The sequence below is a fragment of the Sceloporus occidentalis genome, unplaced genomic scaffold (assembly GCF_023333645.1).
Source record: "Sceloporus occidentalis isolate IW3139 unplaced genomic scaffold, rSceOcc1.0.p SCAF_64, whole genome shotgun sequence".
Lineage (NCBI taxonomy): Eukaryota > Metazoa > Chordata > Lepidosauria > Squamata > Phrynosomatidae > Sceloporus > Sceloporus occidentalis.
Genome location: NW_028317044.1, coordinates 2,356,774 through 2,371,008, shown reverse-complemented (window position 1 = coordinate 2,371,008; position 14,235 = coordinate 2,356,774). Strand labels below are relative to the sequence as shown.

Below are 14,235 nucleotides of genomic sequence, written 5' to 3'. Positions count from 1 at the left end.
AGATTAGAAACCCAACCGCATAGAAAAATGGAGGTAGGGGAGGACCGAAAAAAGGGATATTGAGTAGAGCCATAATTAACATTAAGACAAAGTCAATAGTACCCATTTTGAAGGTAAGAGTAGATTTCCCAATTTCTTGGTCACAGTTCCATTTGTGTAAACACTGCGATCCTAGACATGGTTTATGTGGAAGTCTCATTCTGTTTAGTGGGCTTAATCCCAGAAATGTTAGACTGCTGCCTTAATTTCAAATCCACTGCATTTTATATATTAGGATCTTATATAACGGTGGACTATGACTGCGGAGATCAGGGTTTGATTCCCCATTTTGCCACAGAAACCTGACCTTGGATGAATCGCACACTCTCAGCCACAAAAGAAAACTTTGCTTTAGGGTCCCCATAAGTTGGAAAGGACCTGAAGGCACACAACAACAACAACAAGTCACACTTATCAGGGCTTAGTTAGCCTTTCAGGAGCCATGAGGATATTTGTGTTCTAGCTGGAACCAACTTACCTCTCTATGAATTTGTATCACTCACAAAGTTTGGGGGAAATAGAAGGATTAAACTAGTGGAGAATATAAGAAGACACAGAAGGGGCAAGGAAGATAAACTGGAGGAGAAGAGACAATGCAAAGAGAGTACAAAACTTCAGGAATAAACTCTTCTAGAACATGGCCACATAGCCCAAAAAACCCACAAAAAACTATGGATGCCGGCCATGAAAGCCTTCGACTTCACAGAAGAGAATACTCTTTATGCACCATCCGATCTGAACCATTTTAACTGTCTGCATCGCGATAATCAATCAGAGAAACCTACAGGTCTACCCTTATGCGTCTCAACAGAAATATCAATATCGGGGTTGATCAGCGCATGTTAAGAATCTGCTTAAGTCCTTTTTAGAAACATATGATTGATGTGGATATTGAAAAATGTGTGTGTGTGAGAGAAAGGGGGAAGCGCATGCACTCTGGAGCGCTCACGCTTCTTTGTGAAATCTAAAAGCAGATAGAGCACGCCTTCAAAAGTGATAAGTCCAGATGTAAATCTCAATGTAAACTCGTCCCAAGCTTTTTAAACATGCTAGAAAATTCACAGGGGAATTTGTGGCAGGAGAGAGAACGGGAATAACCTCACAAACTGGAAACATGATGTCAGACTTAGAGCTTCTGTCCGAAGAGCCTGGGGCTCATCTTCTGCCAACGCATTCTGTCCTCCAACAGTAACTTCCTATAAGTCTTTGCTGACACCTGGAGAACTGGATGCTGGAGGATTCTGTAGTTGTGGCCCCTCAGAAGTAACCTTTTAGAAGCTATTTGTCAGAGGTATACTGATTTTGCACATGGAGGATCAATTTAGTTGCGGTGTCAAACCACAAATGATCAGTATGATCTCTTAGAGGGCCCTTGGTATCCGCTGGGGTTTGGTTCCAGGACCCCTCACGGATACCAAAATCTGTGGACGCTCAAGTCCCGTGATATACAACGGCACAATAAAATGGTGTCCCTTGTAAAAAATGGCACACATGGTGCCAGAATGAGAGTGACCATTAAAATTCTGGTCAAAACAAAATAATCAAGGATTAGAGATGTGGAGTGACTGGAGGCATGTGGGTTTGGACATGGATGGAAAGAAGATGCTGGGCTCTGTGGTCTTAACTGGCTTTTTGTGTTCTTAGTTTTACTGTAAAGCCTTTTATGTTAGTGGCCATGGCCATATCTTGGGGCAGTGAGTTCTCCAAGTCAATTTTGGGCCTCCTTTCGTCTGCCCAGAACTAACTGTCAACTGTGTTACAAAAAGTTCACTTAAGGCAGTTCCAGATACAGTCGAAACTTGACATGTCGGTGCCTTGCCACTTCTTGCCTGCGGCATTTCCGAGGCGTAAAAGGTTTCTTGTACTTTCAAGGCGAAGGCCACTGCATTCTTTACAGGTGGGAGAAGGACAAACCTAACAGTGAATATACCTGAAATGTACTGCGGAGTCAACATTTATGTTTTATTAGTTGGACAGGGTAACATTATGGTAAGGGAAGGGGGGGAAAAAGCACCCATGCAATATTTTCCCATTGCTGTTTTGTTCTTTTTATTGCTCGGAATGACTGTTAATATTAAGCCACAAGGCCTTGTAAAAATGTAGTACTAAAACTTTACGACCAGTTTTTTTGGCAAATAAAACCTACCTGCCATTGATATTGGGGAGCTGTGCAATTTGGTAAAATAACAGCCTGACATTGCATCATGGACTTTCAGAGCGATGGCAACACAAAGGAGAGAGAAAACAGAAAAGAAGAGGAGCTGGGTTGTTTTTTGCAATTTGAGGTATAAAAACAGGTTAGGAGGACCCAAGCAACGCTACAGCCCTATGTTCCCAAGAGCCAAAGTTTAAATCCCTAGACTCACAAGTTATCTACCCTCAACTGACCACCTATGAGACTCGGGTGGCACCAGTTTTATCATGGAGACTGATGCCTCCCAGGTCTGTCTGTGTGCCCTTCAACCACAGTCTAAAGAACATATGAGTTGGACAATCCTGAGAGGGAACATCAACTTTTGAGACGGCAAAAATGGGGAACAGACTTCCCTTGAGTTGTTTTTTATGAACCATTAGCCATTTCCCCCCAAACCACAGGGACGTCTTTCATTCGGATGGGGTTACCGGACAGTTCAAAAGTGGGATCCTGCATGAGCTGAGTAGGTCTGATACTCGGACATCAGAGACCTCTGTGACGCAGGCAGAAACTCCTCAGCAAGTTAAGTCCCAGAAGACAGAAAAATAGGAACACTATTCTATAAACCCCCCCACCCGAAATCACAGTATGTTATCTTTCAGCTATCCATTAAGTAGGACTCCATTAGCTGGACCAAGACACGGAGCAATGGATTCAAGCAACAAGAAAAGAGATTCCACCTAAACGTTAGGAAGAACTTCGTGACGGTGGAGGACTATGCTGCTTCGGAGAGTGGTGGAGTCCCCTTCTTTGGAGGTTTTTAAACAGAAGCTGAATGGCTGTCTGTCGGGAGTGCTTGGATTGCGTTTCCCTACGTGACATGGATTGCGTTTCCCTGCGTGGCAAACTGGGGATGGATCCGATGGCCCTTGGGTCTCTTCCAGTTCCATCATTTTATACTGTATATACTCAACTATAAGTCGACCTCATATATATGGCTCATATATATGGCAGCATGGCTCTTACCATATTCTCACCCTCCTCTGGTCACCGCTACTGTAAGAGCCGCAGGAACCTTTTCCTCTCCTTCGGAGAGTGAGTCAGAGAAAACAAAAAATCATGTTAACTACCTTCCTTTTGGCCCTGGGCAGCCTAGCAGTGGATTTATTTTCCATGTGCGATAAAACACACAGCAGCATGAGCGCAGGTGGTAGTCTAACATGTGGCCTAAAGAGCCGTCGAGGTGATGGCGGGTTTAAGCAGAAAAACGCCACGCTCCATCTCAAACGCTGCAGGTAAAAAAAAAATTAAGTCGTGGACTGCCTAATTATTTGGCAGCTCCCATTTGAAGGCGAAAAATAAAATACACTTCATTATTTATCCCACTGATAGGTGAACGAGAATTTAAATGGAAATAAGAGGTTTAGGAATTTCCCGGGAATGACCAGTTGGGAGGCATCTGCTTAAAGCAGTTGCATCTGAAGACACTTAAAGGAGCTGGCTGGGTTTAGCTTGGAGAAGAGAAGACTGAGAGGGGACTTGCTAGGTTTGAAAGGATGCCATGAAGATGGCACCAGTTTGTTTTTTATTCTCCAAAGACTGAAACATGAAGCAATGGATTCAGATGACAAGAAAAGAGATTCTGCCTAAACCTTCTTTAGTGTAAGAACTATTTGACTGCCTCAGACTCTCCACCTTTGGAGGTCTTTAAGCAGGAACTGGATAGGCATTTTTATAAGGAGTGCTGTAGCTGAGGATTGCTGTATGGCCTTTGCAGTCTCTTCCACCTCTAAGATTTTATTATTCAATGACACCAATTGGTTCTCTCCAAGGATGACTGAGACACAGGCTAATTTCAGCTACATGACAAAGGAAAGAAATACAGTCGGTCTTCTGTGTTGACTCCATCCACGGATTGGAGCATCCACAGATGGTCCTGCCTCATTATCGGCAATGGCAGCATATGTACACAGCTGCGCTGGCATGGCTACTGCCATGGAAACCCACTGGGTGATTGTGGGCAAGTCATGCTCTCACGGCCTCAGAGGATGGTAATGGCAATGAAGAAACATGCCAAGACAACCCCATCGCCTTAGGGTCACCGTAAATCAGAAATGACTTGAAGGCATGCAACAACACCAATGATCTTTATGCAATTTGCAGTGCTTGGCAATTTCACTTAAAATTAAAGCCACGATCTGTGACTATTTAGGATAAATTACCTCACATTGAAATTTCAAAAAGAAACATGCTGTAACTAGTAACTAGTAGATACTTGAGTGCCCACGCAACCTGTGGCATTTTGGCTGACAGCAATGAAGGACGCTTACTGTTCTCCTGTCTTCGCAAACCCACCAGGTTACACAGGAGGACTCTTGCAAATGCAGCTTCAGGGATTACAGGCATGGATCTTCCAGACACACAACCAGAACAAACCTTTTGGGGTCTCTACTATCAGATCTGCCTTCCGCTGCAACCTGGATTGAATGTGAGAGATCTTTGCAACCTTCTGCATCAAGGAGTTGCCACCTTCGCACATATATACTTGTCCCTCCATATGCGCTAGGGTTAGGGGCACAAGACCCCCCGTGAATACGGAAAAACCGCAAATAACAAAACGCCATGTTTTTACCTGAGAGGACACCTCTCTAGGAATCTCTAGGTCCTCCAGCACAACTCTGTGGTCAACGTCTGACAGACATTGACCCCAGAACTGTCCTGGAGAAGCTACAAATGCCTAGTATAGTAGTCTTTCTAGGACTCTCTAGGTCTTTCAGTGCAACGTTTAGTTAAAGCTGACCCTAGAATTGCACTGGAGGACCCAGATATTCCTAGAGAGAACATATTGATCAAATCTGTGAATAATCAAAGCCGCAAATATCAAAGCTGCAAACATGGAGGGATGAGTGTATAAGGAACAGAACGACAGAGACACAGTCCTAAACAGATTCACATCTTTTTCTGAAGGAAGAACCTGCGGCCCTAATAGATGTTGACATCGCTTCCAACATCACGACTGAAGGGAACTGGAGGTGAGGATAAGAGCAGACCTCCATGATGTGAGTCCAAGCCCTAGGAACAACTGGCCTAGCAGAGGAATGTTGGCTATTTTCCTATAACGCACCATAGACTTACTGAAATAGCTAAGGTACATCATTCCTGTAACAAGCAGTGATATTTTGTCCCAAGTCTACTGCCTCTTCTTAACTCAAGACCTGAGCTCTTTTTGGAAAGGCCTGATCCCAGTTCACCTGCGGCACACGCAACTCGGCCCTGCAAAGGAATGGCTCCCTCCCACCTAAAGAGGAAAAGAGAGATTAGCTTCCTCGCTAACATTGGCAGAAACAAGAGACACTTGGATCTTGGGTGAACTTTTCAACACATAGGGAGCAAACAGGCCAGCTTGGCAAAGCATTTCAGCGAGAGAGGGAGAGGAAAAAACCTTCTATAAATATTCTGGTTTGGGACTGCTCCTTTCGCTGGCGTCAAATTCTGCCGCAACTCCTTTGAATTGCTGGAACGCTTTCATGCCGGACGGGGCTCTTGCTTCCCACCTGCCCCTTTCGACAAACACAAACTCCAGGGAGGCAGCTGGCAAAAATCTCTGAAAGGAGAGCATTTGTACCTCCGGCCGACCTGCTATGTGACTAGTAGCAGTATGAGAAATCTGAACGCCAAAGGAGCCATCACTTTCTACAAAGTGTAAGTTCAAAACAAGTTTGAGCCGAAGGCACCTGGTTTGCCAGAAATGGAAATAAGATCCCTAGATGGGCACTTGGTCTGATTCAGTGTTCTGGGTTGAAGAACACGGAAGTAAACAGGAGGTGATGATAAGATGCAAAACATCGAACTCATCCTTAGTTTTTGTGGGCTTTTCGGGGTATATGGCCACGTTCTAGAAGACTTTGTTCCTGATGCTTTGCCCACATCTGTGGCTTCCTGAAAGATCAACAAAAAACTATGGATGCTGGCCATGAAAGCCTTCGGCTTCACAAATTCCATCCTCTTTGCAACCCAGCATGTGCCGCCCCCTGTTTGTGTTAATATGCCCCAACTGTGAGGAGTAAGGGTTCTCTTGCGTTAATGTGATGGGCTTCAAGAGTGAGCAGAGGCTTCTAGGGTGTGTAAGTATGTTTGGAAGGAAAACATTAAAATAACGGAAAGACATTGGTCGCATGAGCTTTCATAGAGTTCAGTGAGATGCATGTGGAGATCTCTCCACATAATGATTCAACAGACCATAACACAGGTATATCTTTGAATTCCACCACTTATTATTAACAACAGGACCAAATTGTGATGGTGGAATATGAAGGGTTGGTCATTTCCACGCCCCATCCAAGCAGTAAAAGGAGTGGTTACCTCACCTCAGAGTACAACACACCTCTACAGAGACACTACTCCTCCATAGATGTACCAGCATGCTATACAACGGAGCTCTAGCTTCCTTCGACTTTTGCCATGATAAGAGATCATTCTTTAAAAAATAACAACACAAAGACTGCGGAACTTGTGCAATTCTTGAAGATGCCAAGGGCAGTGCCAACTATGGGACAAAAACATAAACTGACCAGCTGAGCCATTTTCCTTGTTGCCAGTGAAGTTTACACAGACAGCGGAGATTCGCCATGTCTGTGTGTATTAGCGGAGGCACTATGTGCGCGTCACCCCTTCCCCTTCTTCTGCTGCTTCTCCAATCCAAATCACATCTGTCCTGCCCTCAAAGCCACCAGCACAGAAAGCAAAAGATGCACATGTCTGTTCCTGACATTGGAGTCAATATTGCATAAGGAGAAGAGAGACAGATTTTGTGCAGGATCATAAACTTCCAATGTTGCCTCCATTTCGGCCCCAATGGAAACAGTCCATGGGTAAGATGTATCATTCCCACTTCCCCCCCAGATTGGGACTCAACAATTAAACATCTGCAGCTTAAGTTGGAAGCAATTGCAGAAGCAAGTCTCTCTGATCTGCAACCAATGCCTTCCAATGGGAAAACATCCACATGGCCGTTGCTAAAAGCTGGGACAACAGGGCTGAGCTTATGGAGAAACTCTCCTCCAGTTTCCAGGAGAACCGATTGCCTTTTGTTAAGCTATTTTTGCACCTTTGTGATGCCTTTTGGCCAAGAAGTGGGAGCCTCCTCTTTGTAATTTTTAAAGAATGTGCAAATGTGTTTCTGTACTATCGCTTTAAAGTCAAGTTGCGCATGTGATTCTGGAGGGCCCCGAGCAAACACTTTAAACACTCCTCAAGTATAAAACCCTGCGCCGAGTGCCATTAACACCTCTGTCGGTTTAGTATCTGGTCCGACTCTCCGCAGCGAACAACTCTATCACATTTTAAATGCACAAGGCTCCTTTTCCCATCCTGGGTGGGAGCTCTACAGATGTAAGTTTGTTCTCTCTCTCTCTTCTAATGCAGTTGTTAACACATTAGAAAGAGGCAACACCTACGATTACTTCCAAAGAAACCCTGAAGTATCCATGGAGCCTTCTTAGCTATGCCAGCAGACATAGATGGCAGAGCCTGGAGTATAAACTGCACCTACTAAAATATTTGCTGCCAGGTGGCATAACAAGATGGCAGGGAAAGAAGGCAGTAATGTGCACCAGCTATTGATTCCTCAAATGAAGAGGTGCTGATACTCAATGGGATATCCTGACTCACTTTGGGGGGGACCCACCGTTCATAACTATTTGATATTGTTTGGAAAGAATCTGGAACTATTTGTTGTGCGGTTATTTTGCCTCTAGAATAGGCTGGGAGCTGTGACTGACCTGTGAGGTAGAGGTTAAGCCAGCATGGAAAAAAGCAGTGGCTGCAACTCCCAGTGATCCATGCTGGCTGGAATGATGGGAACGGTAGTCCAAGGTATTTGGAAAGCAATAGGTTGGGGATGGCTTCTGTAAGCACTGTAACAGAAATGAAGACCTGGCTCTCCAAATCTTGCTGTTTGCCAAGAGGTCCAAGCCCAGCATGTGAAGGGTTGGGTGCTTCCCATTGCTGCACTACAAGACACTGGTAGAAATTAAGGGTATAGCCATGTTAGTCTGTAGAATCAGTATGTAGAGAGCTCATATAGCACCTTTGAGGCTACCTGAAAGAAAGAAGTTGGCAGCGTGAGCTTTCATAGATGTGAGTCTCCTTCCGAAAGCATCTGAGGAAGTAGAATTTAGTCTAGGAAAACTCATGCTGACAAAGTCTTTCTTTCAGTTAGTCTCAAGGGTGCTACAAGATCTCTCTACATACTGATTCTACAGACTGACATGGCTACGTCTTTGAATCCTGCATGTATGAATGTAGTCTTTTTTCTTAAAAGAGGGGCAGAAAGCTTGGCTTTGGATTAGCTGAAGAATAGAGCAGATAAAACCATTTTGTTCTAGTATGTTAATATCTCTGTTTTGTTAGTCTCCCTAATAAATATATGCTCTAAAGATGCAATGCATCCTTCTAGAATCCAGAACAGGTTTCTCTGAATTGCCATTTGACACTTTATTATAAAAAGAGGAAGAGAAAAAGAACTCGGATGTGCTCCAGGGATTGCTAGTTTGAAAGGAAACCTAACCCAATTACCAAAAGAGATGTCCCACAATGAAATTTCAGCAGGATTCAAAGGCCTGCTCTTGCTAACTGGATCAGATAGACTTGTATCTTCCAATTCAGCACTCTGATCCCAGGGGCTCAATCTATTTTGGGCAAGGGATCGGATTTAAAGCAAAAGACTTAAGTTTGTTATTATGCAGGTAAGACAGAGAGGCACTGGAGACATAAGGCCACAGCAAGAGAGAACCTCACAACCCCTGATCCAATAGTTTTTAAGATGCCACAAGGCAGTTGTTTCTCCCGCAATGGAGGCGCACAGATGCCAACCCTATGGAAACGGTTAAGGCTAGAGGTTCTCATGCTTCGCCAGACACACTGGTGAACGAACAGCAAGGAAAAAAGGGACGGGTAAAAGGAGAGCCCGAAAGGGCTGTTATTCATACAGTCTCTATGATGAGGTTTCTTGATCCATTGGATGACATTATCCAGTATTGTCAGAAAAAGGTCACTGGACTACATGAGCCTCGACTTAATGTCTAGCCACGCAGTTCCAGGATCAGTCGCAGTTCATCCTTTTGCAGGGAGTCAATGGTACTAGGGCTGGAAAGGAGTCCTAGCTTTGGGAAATGGTGGGGCATAACACTAGTTTCCTCTGAACTGGACAGACCAATGATCTGATTCATTCTAAGCCCTCGAAAAGAAGAGGTGGGAAGGAAGGAAGGAAGGAAGGAAGGAAGGAAGGAAGGAAGGAAATGCAAAGAGTCAGCCACAGCCAGAATTCAAATGAGATTGTATCAAGGCATCAAGGCTGTGCAATTCTGCACTGTGGAAAATAACAATTAGAGCGACGAACGCCAAGCAGAAAAGCGGTTCTTCGTCTTGCTCTATGGGGAAATTAACTGCTCCATGCCAGGCAGAGCAAGGGTTAATGTCGGCTGACGTCGAGCGCCCTGAGCCTGTGCTTTGCTCACCAGAGCATTAAATCTGAAAGCTCCAGAGAGGACTGCGCAGAGTTGTCGCGCGCTGCAAGGGCCGGGGTATAAAGTTCTGCATTAAAAATGCATGTCACAGGCCTGCCACGGTCCTCCACTCAGGCTGAAAGGAGCGCTAGCGGGGAAGTATTAAGAGACACCCCCCCTGCGCGCACCCTCTCTCTCTCTCTCTCTCTCTCTCTCTGGCAATTGGAAACATTCCTCAACAAACAGCACCTCGGGAAAGGAATGAAAGGGCAAACAAACCGTGAAAAGAAATCTAAGGGTTCAATTATCTTCCCCCCCCCCCCTTCTCTCGGAAAAGGAGACCTTTCTGTTTTTAAGGCTGGTGGGCAGGGGCTCTCCGGCTGCTGTGCCAATCCGCTGTTTGGAGCAAGCAATACGTTCGCTCTATGGGAGGCTGTGAACATGCGAGTGGAGTGGAAGAGCAATGCAGGACCAGGAATCTTTCTGTGCCCCCGTCGCATGGTCTCCCCTGCTCCAGGATCCACATTTCAGACTCACAAAATGGTCACCCCGCGACTGCGGCAGTAAAACTGCGTAAACAGCGTCCAGAGCTGTAAAGCCGGTATCATTACTGGAGGAAGGCTTGCTTGGGAAGAACAAAGAAATACTGGGTGACATGCTGGGAGGGGTTTAAGAGATACCAACCGCAAGGCTAGGTAGGGTATAATTAATATGCGTTACTGACATGGCACTAAAGCATTAACAATCAGTGTGCAAAAAAACAGTGAGAACCCAAGGGTTCATGCCTGGCTAAGAGGATGCTTAATGCAGGATTGAGAGTTCCTGCATGGCAGAATGGGGTTGGACTGGATGGCCCTTGGAGTCTCTTCCCAACTCAATGATTCTATGATTCTATGACAAAACTCTACATAATAATAAAGCCTTTTAAAGTTAGAAATACAGTGGGCCTCTTTTACTATGAGATATTGAATCCCACCCTCCACTTCAGAGTCAGGTAGTTTGCTGGGATGTGTAAAAGAGGTGAAGTCTGCAAGCGGCAAACTGATCTGCCTCCAAACCAGACAGGGAAAATGGGTTCAAACTGTATTTGCCTACTGTGGAGGGCACAAGCTAGAAGCCTGACAGCAAAGCAGGAGCTGCTGAACCTGGCTCCTCCACTGCAAATGGGCTGAATGCCCAGTGGGCATTCGGGTCATCACCTTGACCGCTAAATTTCACCACCTGGAGGAAGGCATTCCCAACATGGATACCTTAACTGACCATTGCAGAAAATTGCCTTCTAGTAGGCCAGGCTGTTTTGTCTACCTAACACCGCCTGCTCCGACTGGATGGCTTCTGGCAAAACAAAGCCTTCCCCATCAACCACTACCTCCCTGTTTTAACTTGAAATGCTGGCTCTGCTCAATCCGCCGCCCAGTCTTCTCTTCTCGTGCCCATCTCCCCCAAGATAGTGCCATTTCTACTGTGCTCCGTGCCATCCTCTCCTGCGCCGCCGTCCATTTGTTTAACCTGCAATCTGAAAACCCTGAAATCCTCTTACACAACTGTTTTGGCAAGACCCTCCGTGTCCCAACAAAACATGAAACTGTGCTTGCCATTTGTCTCAGGAATCCTGCATTAATATACATGAAGAGGAGCTCTTTTTTTACCTCCCACACGCAGCGACAGAAGAAAACAAAGACCAGCTGTAGTCATCAATGGATCCTTGTTCTGCACATAAAGGCCTAATTGCATTTTATTTCAAGCCTACACATGGAAAACTTTACGGATGGTGTCTTGTCAGTTTGCAGATTCTGGTGTCCCAGCTGACATGCTGCAAAGGCATTTTTCTTAGCGGCGTTAACGCCTTCGCTGCCCCAGGGATGACCAACGAAAGGGATGGCCAAGGGGAGACATGGTTCCTGAAGGGCCAAACTGTACAAACACGTCTAACTCCCTGGCAGCAACCAAGTGAAAAAGTAAAATTAAACATTAACTCATCATAACTGCTCCTTCTAAAAGTGGGCACAGGTGCCATCCGGGATGGAGCCCAAATGGCAAGGCTGCGGGGAAGCAAGGACATATCACGACGCTTGGGTGATTTTGCATGAGTACAACAGGTAAAGGAATCAAGAGCAGAAGGAACAACAGCAGCAAAGATGTTGTTTGTGGGATTTTCGGACTATGTGGCCACGTTCTAGAAGAGTTTATTCCTGACGTTTCACCAGCATTCGTGGCTGGTGCCATCTTTGCTCTTTTCTATCTGCATTCAGTCCATGGTGCTTCTGAGACTGTGGGCAGTGTGTCTTCTACAGTATTTGGCCTTATAATACAGTATACAGTATAATTTAATATATATATACATACACTATGCAGTAATATACTGAAAAAGGGCTTGAAAGGTAAGTTTTGTTCATCTCTGAAGATGCCGGCCACAAATGCTGGTGAAACGTCAGGAATAAAGAGAACATGGCCACACAGCCCGAAAAACCCACAAAAAAAAAAAAAAATATGGATGCCAGCCATGAAAGCCTTTGACTTCACAATAACAAAAATGCTTAGGTGGACCATATCTGAGGATTGAGGATTCAATACCAGAGGCTGTTGAGTGTCAGTTGGAAACGGAAACCAGAAAACGTAAGGGGAGGTGGATTAATGTAGGGCAGGCTATCAAGATCCACTACATATTTTGTTGCGAGGTGCAGTTGCTGTTGCGGCAATGCTAACAGACCTACCCAGCTTTCAAGGATTCAAAACAGCACAGGCTTCTCTCGCCTTTTGACGACTAGCTCTTACAGGCAAATTCCATTGATTTGACAAGGAATCTGCTCTTTCATCAGTTTTCCCTGCCTATGAGGGTCACTTGGGATAGCGCACACTTGGGCACAGTCTCAAGGCTTGCCGGCGAAAAGAGCGTACTCCCTCCTTAAAATAATGGAACTTATTGGTGTAATCTGCAAGCATAGAAACAGCAGAACACCGTCGGTTCTTCTTCCGATGGAGGCTCCCTTTGGAATGGTTGCATGCATGCATGCATGCGCTGCTTGCAAAGTGAGCTGGGTAGGGGATGGCATCAAGCTGACTATGGAGACTCGCTCGCAACCGAGTGAGAACTGGTTGGCACCACTCCCACCCAACCCTTGTGACGGTGCACCATCTTGGCTCTTTTCTATCTACATTCAGTCCATGGATGTAGCTTGTAAATGCATTTCAGTGACCAAAATGTAAGCAACACACAACATATATCGCTTTTGAATGTTGCAAAAGCTAAAAAGTACTCTCTCTCTTTCTATATAGATATAGAATCATAGAACTTGAAGGGACCCCAAGGGCCATCCTGTCCAACCTCCTGCCATGCAGGAACTCACAATCAAAGTACCCCTGACCAATGGCCATCCAGCCTTCTGTATATGTGTGATAGATAGATAGATAGATAGATAGATAGATAGATAAACAGACAGAGAACATTATATATAATAGTGTGTGTATGTTTGTGTAGGAGAGGTGGGAAATAGATGGATGGCTGGATGGACGGACGGACAGACAGATGTTATATAGGAATCAACCCACCCTCCATATTTCTAGTGTCTCTGTGCCCTTGTTCTGTGATCATGATGACAACAGAGTCTTAAACACCTGAACCATGTTGTTATTTTAAAAAGGGCTTACTTTGCCGTCGTCTCTTCGTCGTACTTTGTCTTCAGGTCAAATAATTCTGTCCGCGTCTTCTCCAAGGCTGAAGGATGATAAAGGGAGACAAAAAAGCAACATGCCAAAGCATTACCGACATGGGAAGAGCGACACGTTAAAAAACGACTGCTCGATTACTATCAAACTATAAAATGTTCCCTGTCGCTGGCCCAGTCGTCTTGCATTAAGCCTTCTCCCTGACCAAACAAAATCAACGCTGTCGAAAAAACAATGCTTAAAAGCTTTTCTAAATTCTTTCCTCCAGCAAACACACAAAAAAAGCCACAACCCCAACCCCAAGTGCCATCTCTTTCCAGAAGAGTGAAAGTTTCCAGATCCTGTCCTGTTCCATTAGGCCAAGCTAGGCAGGCTATATTCCCTTTATAGAGCCGGGGTTGCTGACACTAAGTTCATCTGTGGCTCTGCTTTGGCTTCAGCAGCTAGAGTTGATAGGGAGGGTCACCAACACTGCTCCTGAATGGGGCTTACTCACTATCTCAAGCTTTTCAGAGCTGTCTCCTCGTAGTACATTACACTCATCCCTCCCTATTTGGGGATTCATTTGTGCGATTCGCAGAGACCACAAAGAAGAAATGGCTTCCAGAAATTTTTCACCTTTGGGAAGGCCACACTTTCCCTAGGCCTGGCACAGAACGGGTAGTGAGAACATGGTGAACTAATGCCAGGCAAGAATTTGTCGCATTGGTGGAATGGCCTGGGCAGCAGCAAGCTTTGCACTAAGCCCCCCTGCATTTCCCTTTTATGCTCCTTAGCCATCACAGGAGGGCAAAAATCACCAACCTGTTTGTAACGTCTGCACTTTGTGCTCAGCCTCCTCCAGTTTAGTGGCGGTCGAATTCTGAGTCTCTTGCAACATTCTGCAAAAGG

The 14,235-nt window shown here is 45.3% G+C and overlaps 1 protein-coding gene across 7 annotated transcripts in view; it reads right to left on the bottom strand.

The window, feature by feature from the left end:
* The window catches only part of LOC149287104 (protein CASP), a 236,500-nt gene that overhangs the window by 89,449 nt on the left and 132,816 nt on the right, over window positions 1–14,235 (bottom strand). For all 7 annotated transcript variants that reach the window (XM_089493440.1, XM_089493438.1, XM_089493441.1 and 4 more), the window contains 2 exons: window positions 14,149–14,225; window positions 13,327–13,393 (listed from right to left, as the gene is read on the bottom strand). In XM_089493440.1, coding sequence (XP_089349566.1) covers window positions 13,327–13,393; window positions 14,149–14,225 — 144 coding nt within the window. The remainder of the gene's footprint in view (window positions 1–13,326; window positions 13,394–14,148; window positions 14,226–14,235) is intronic.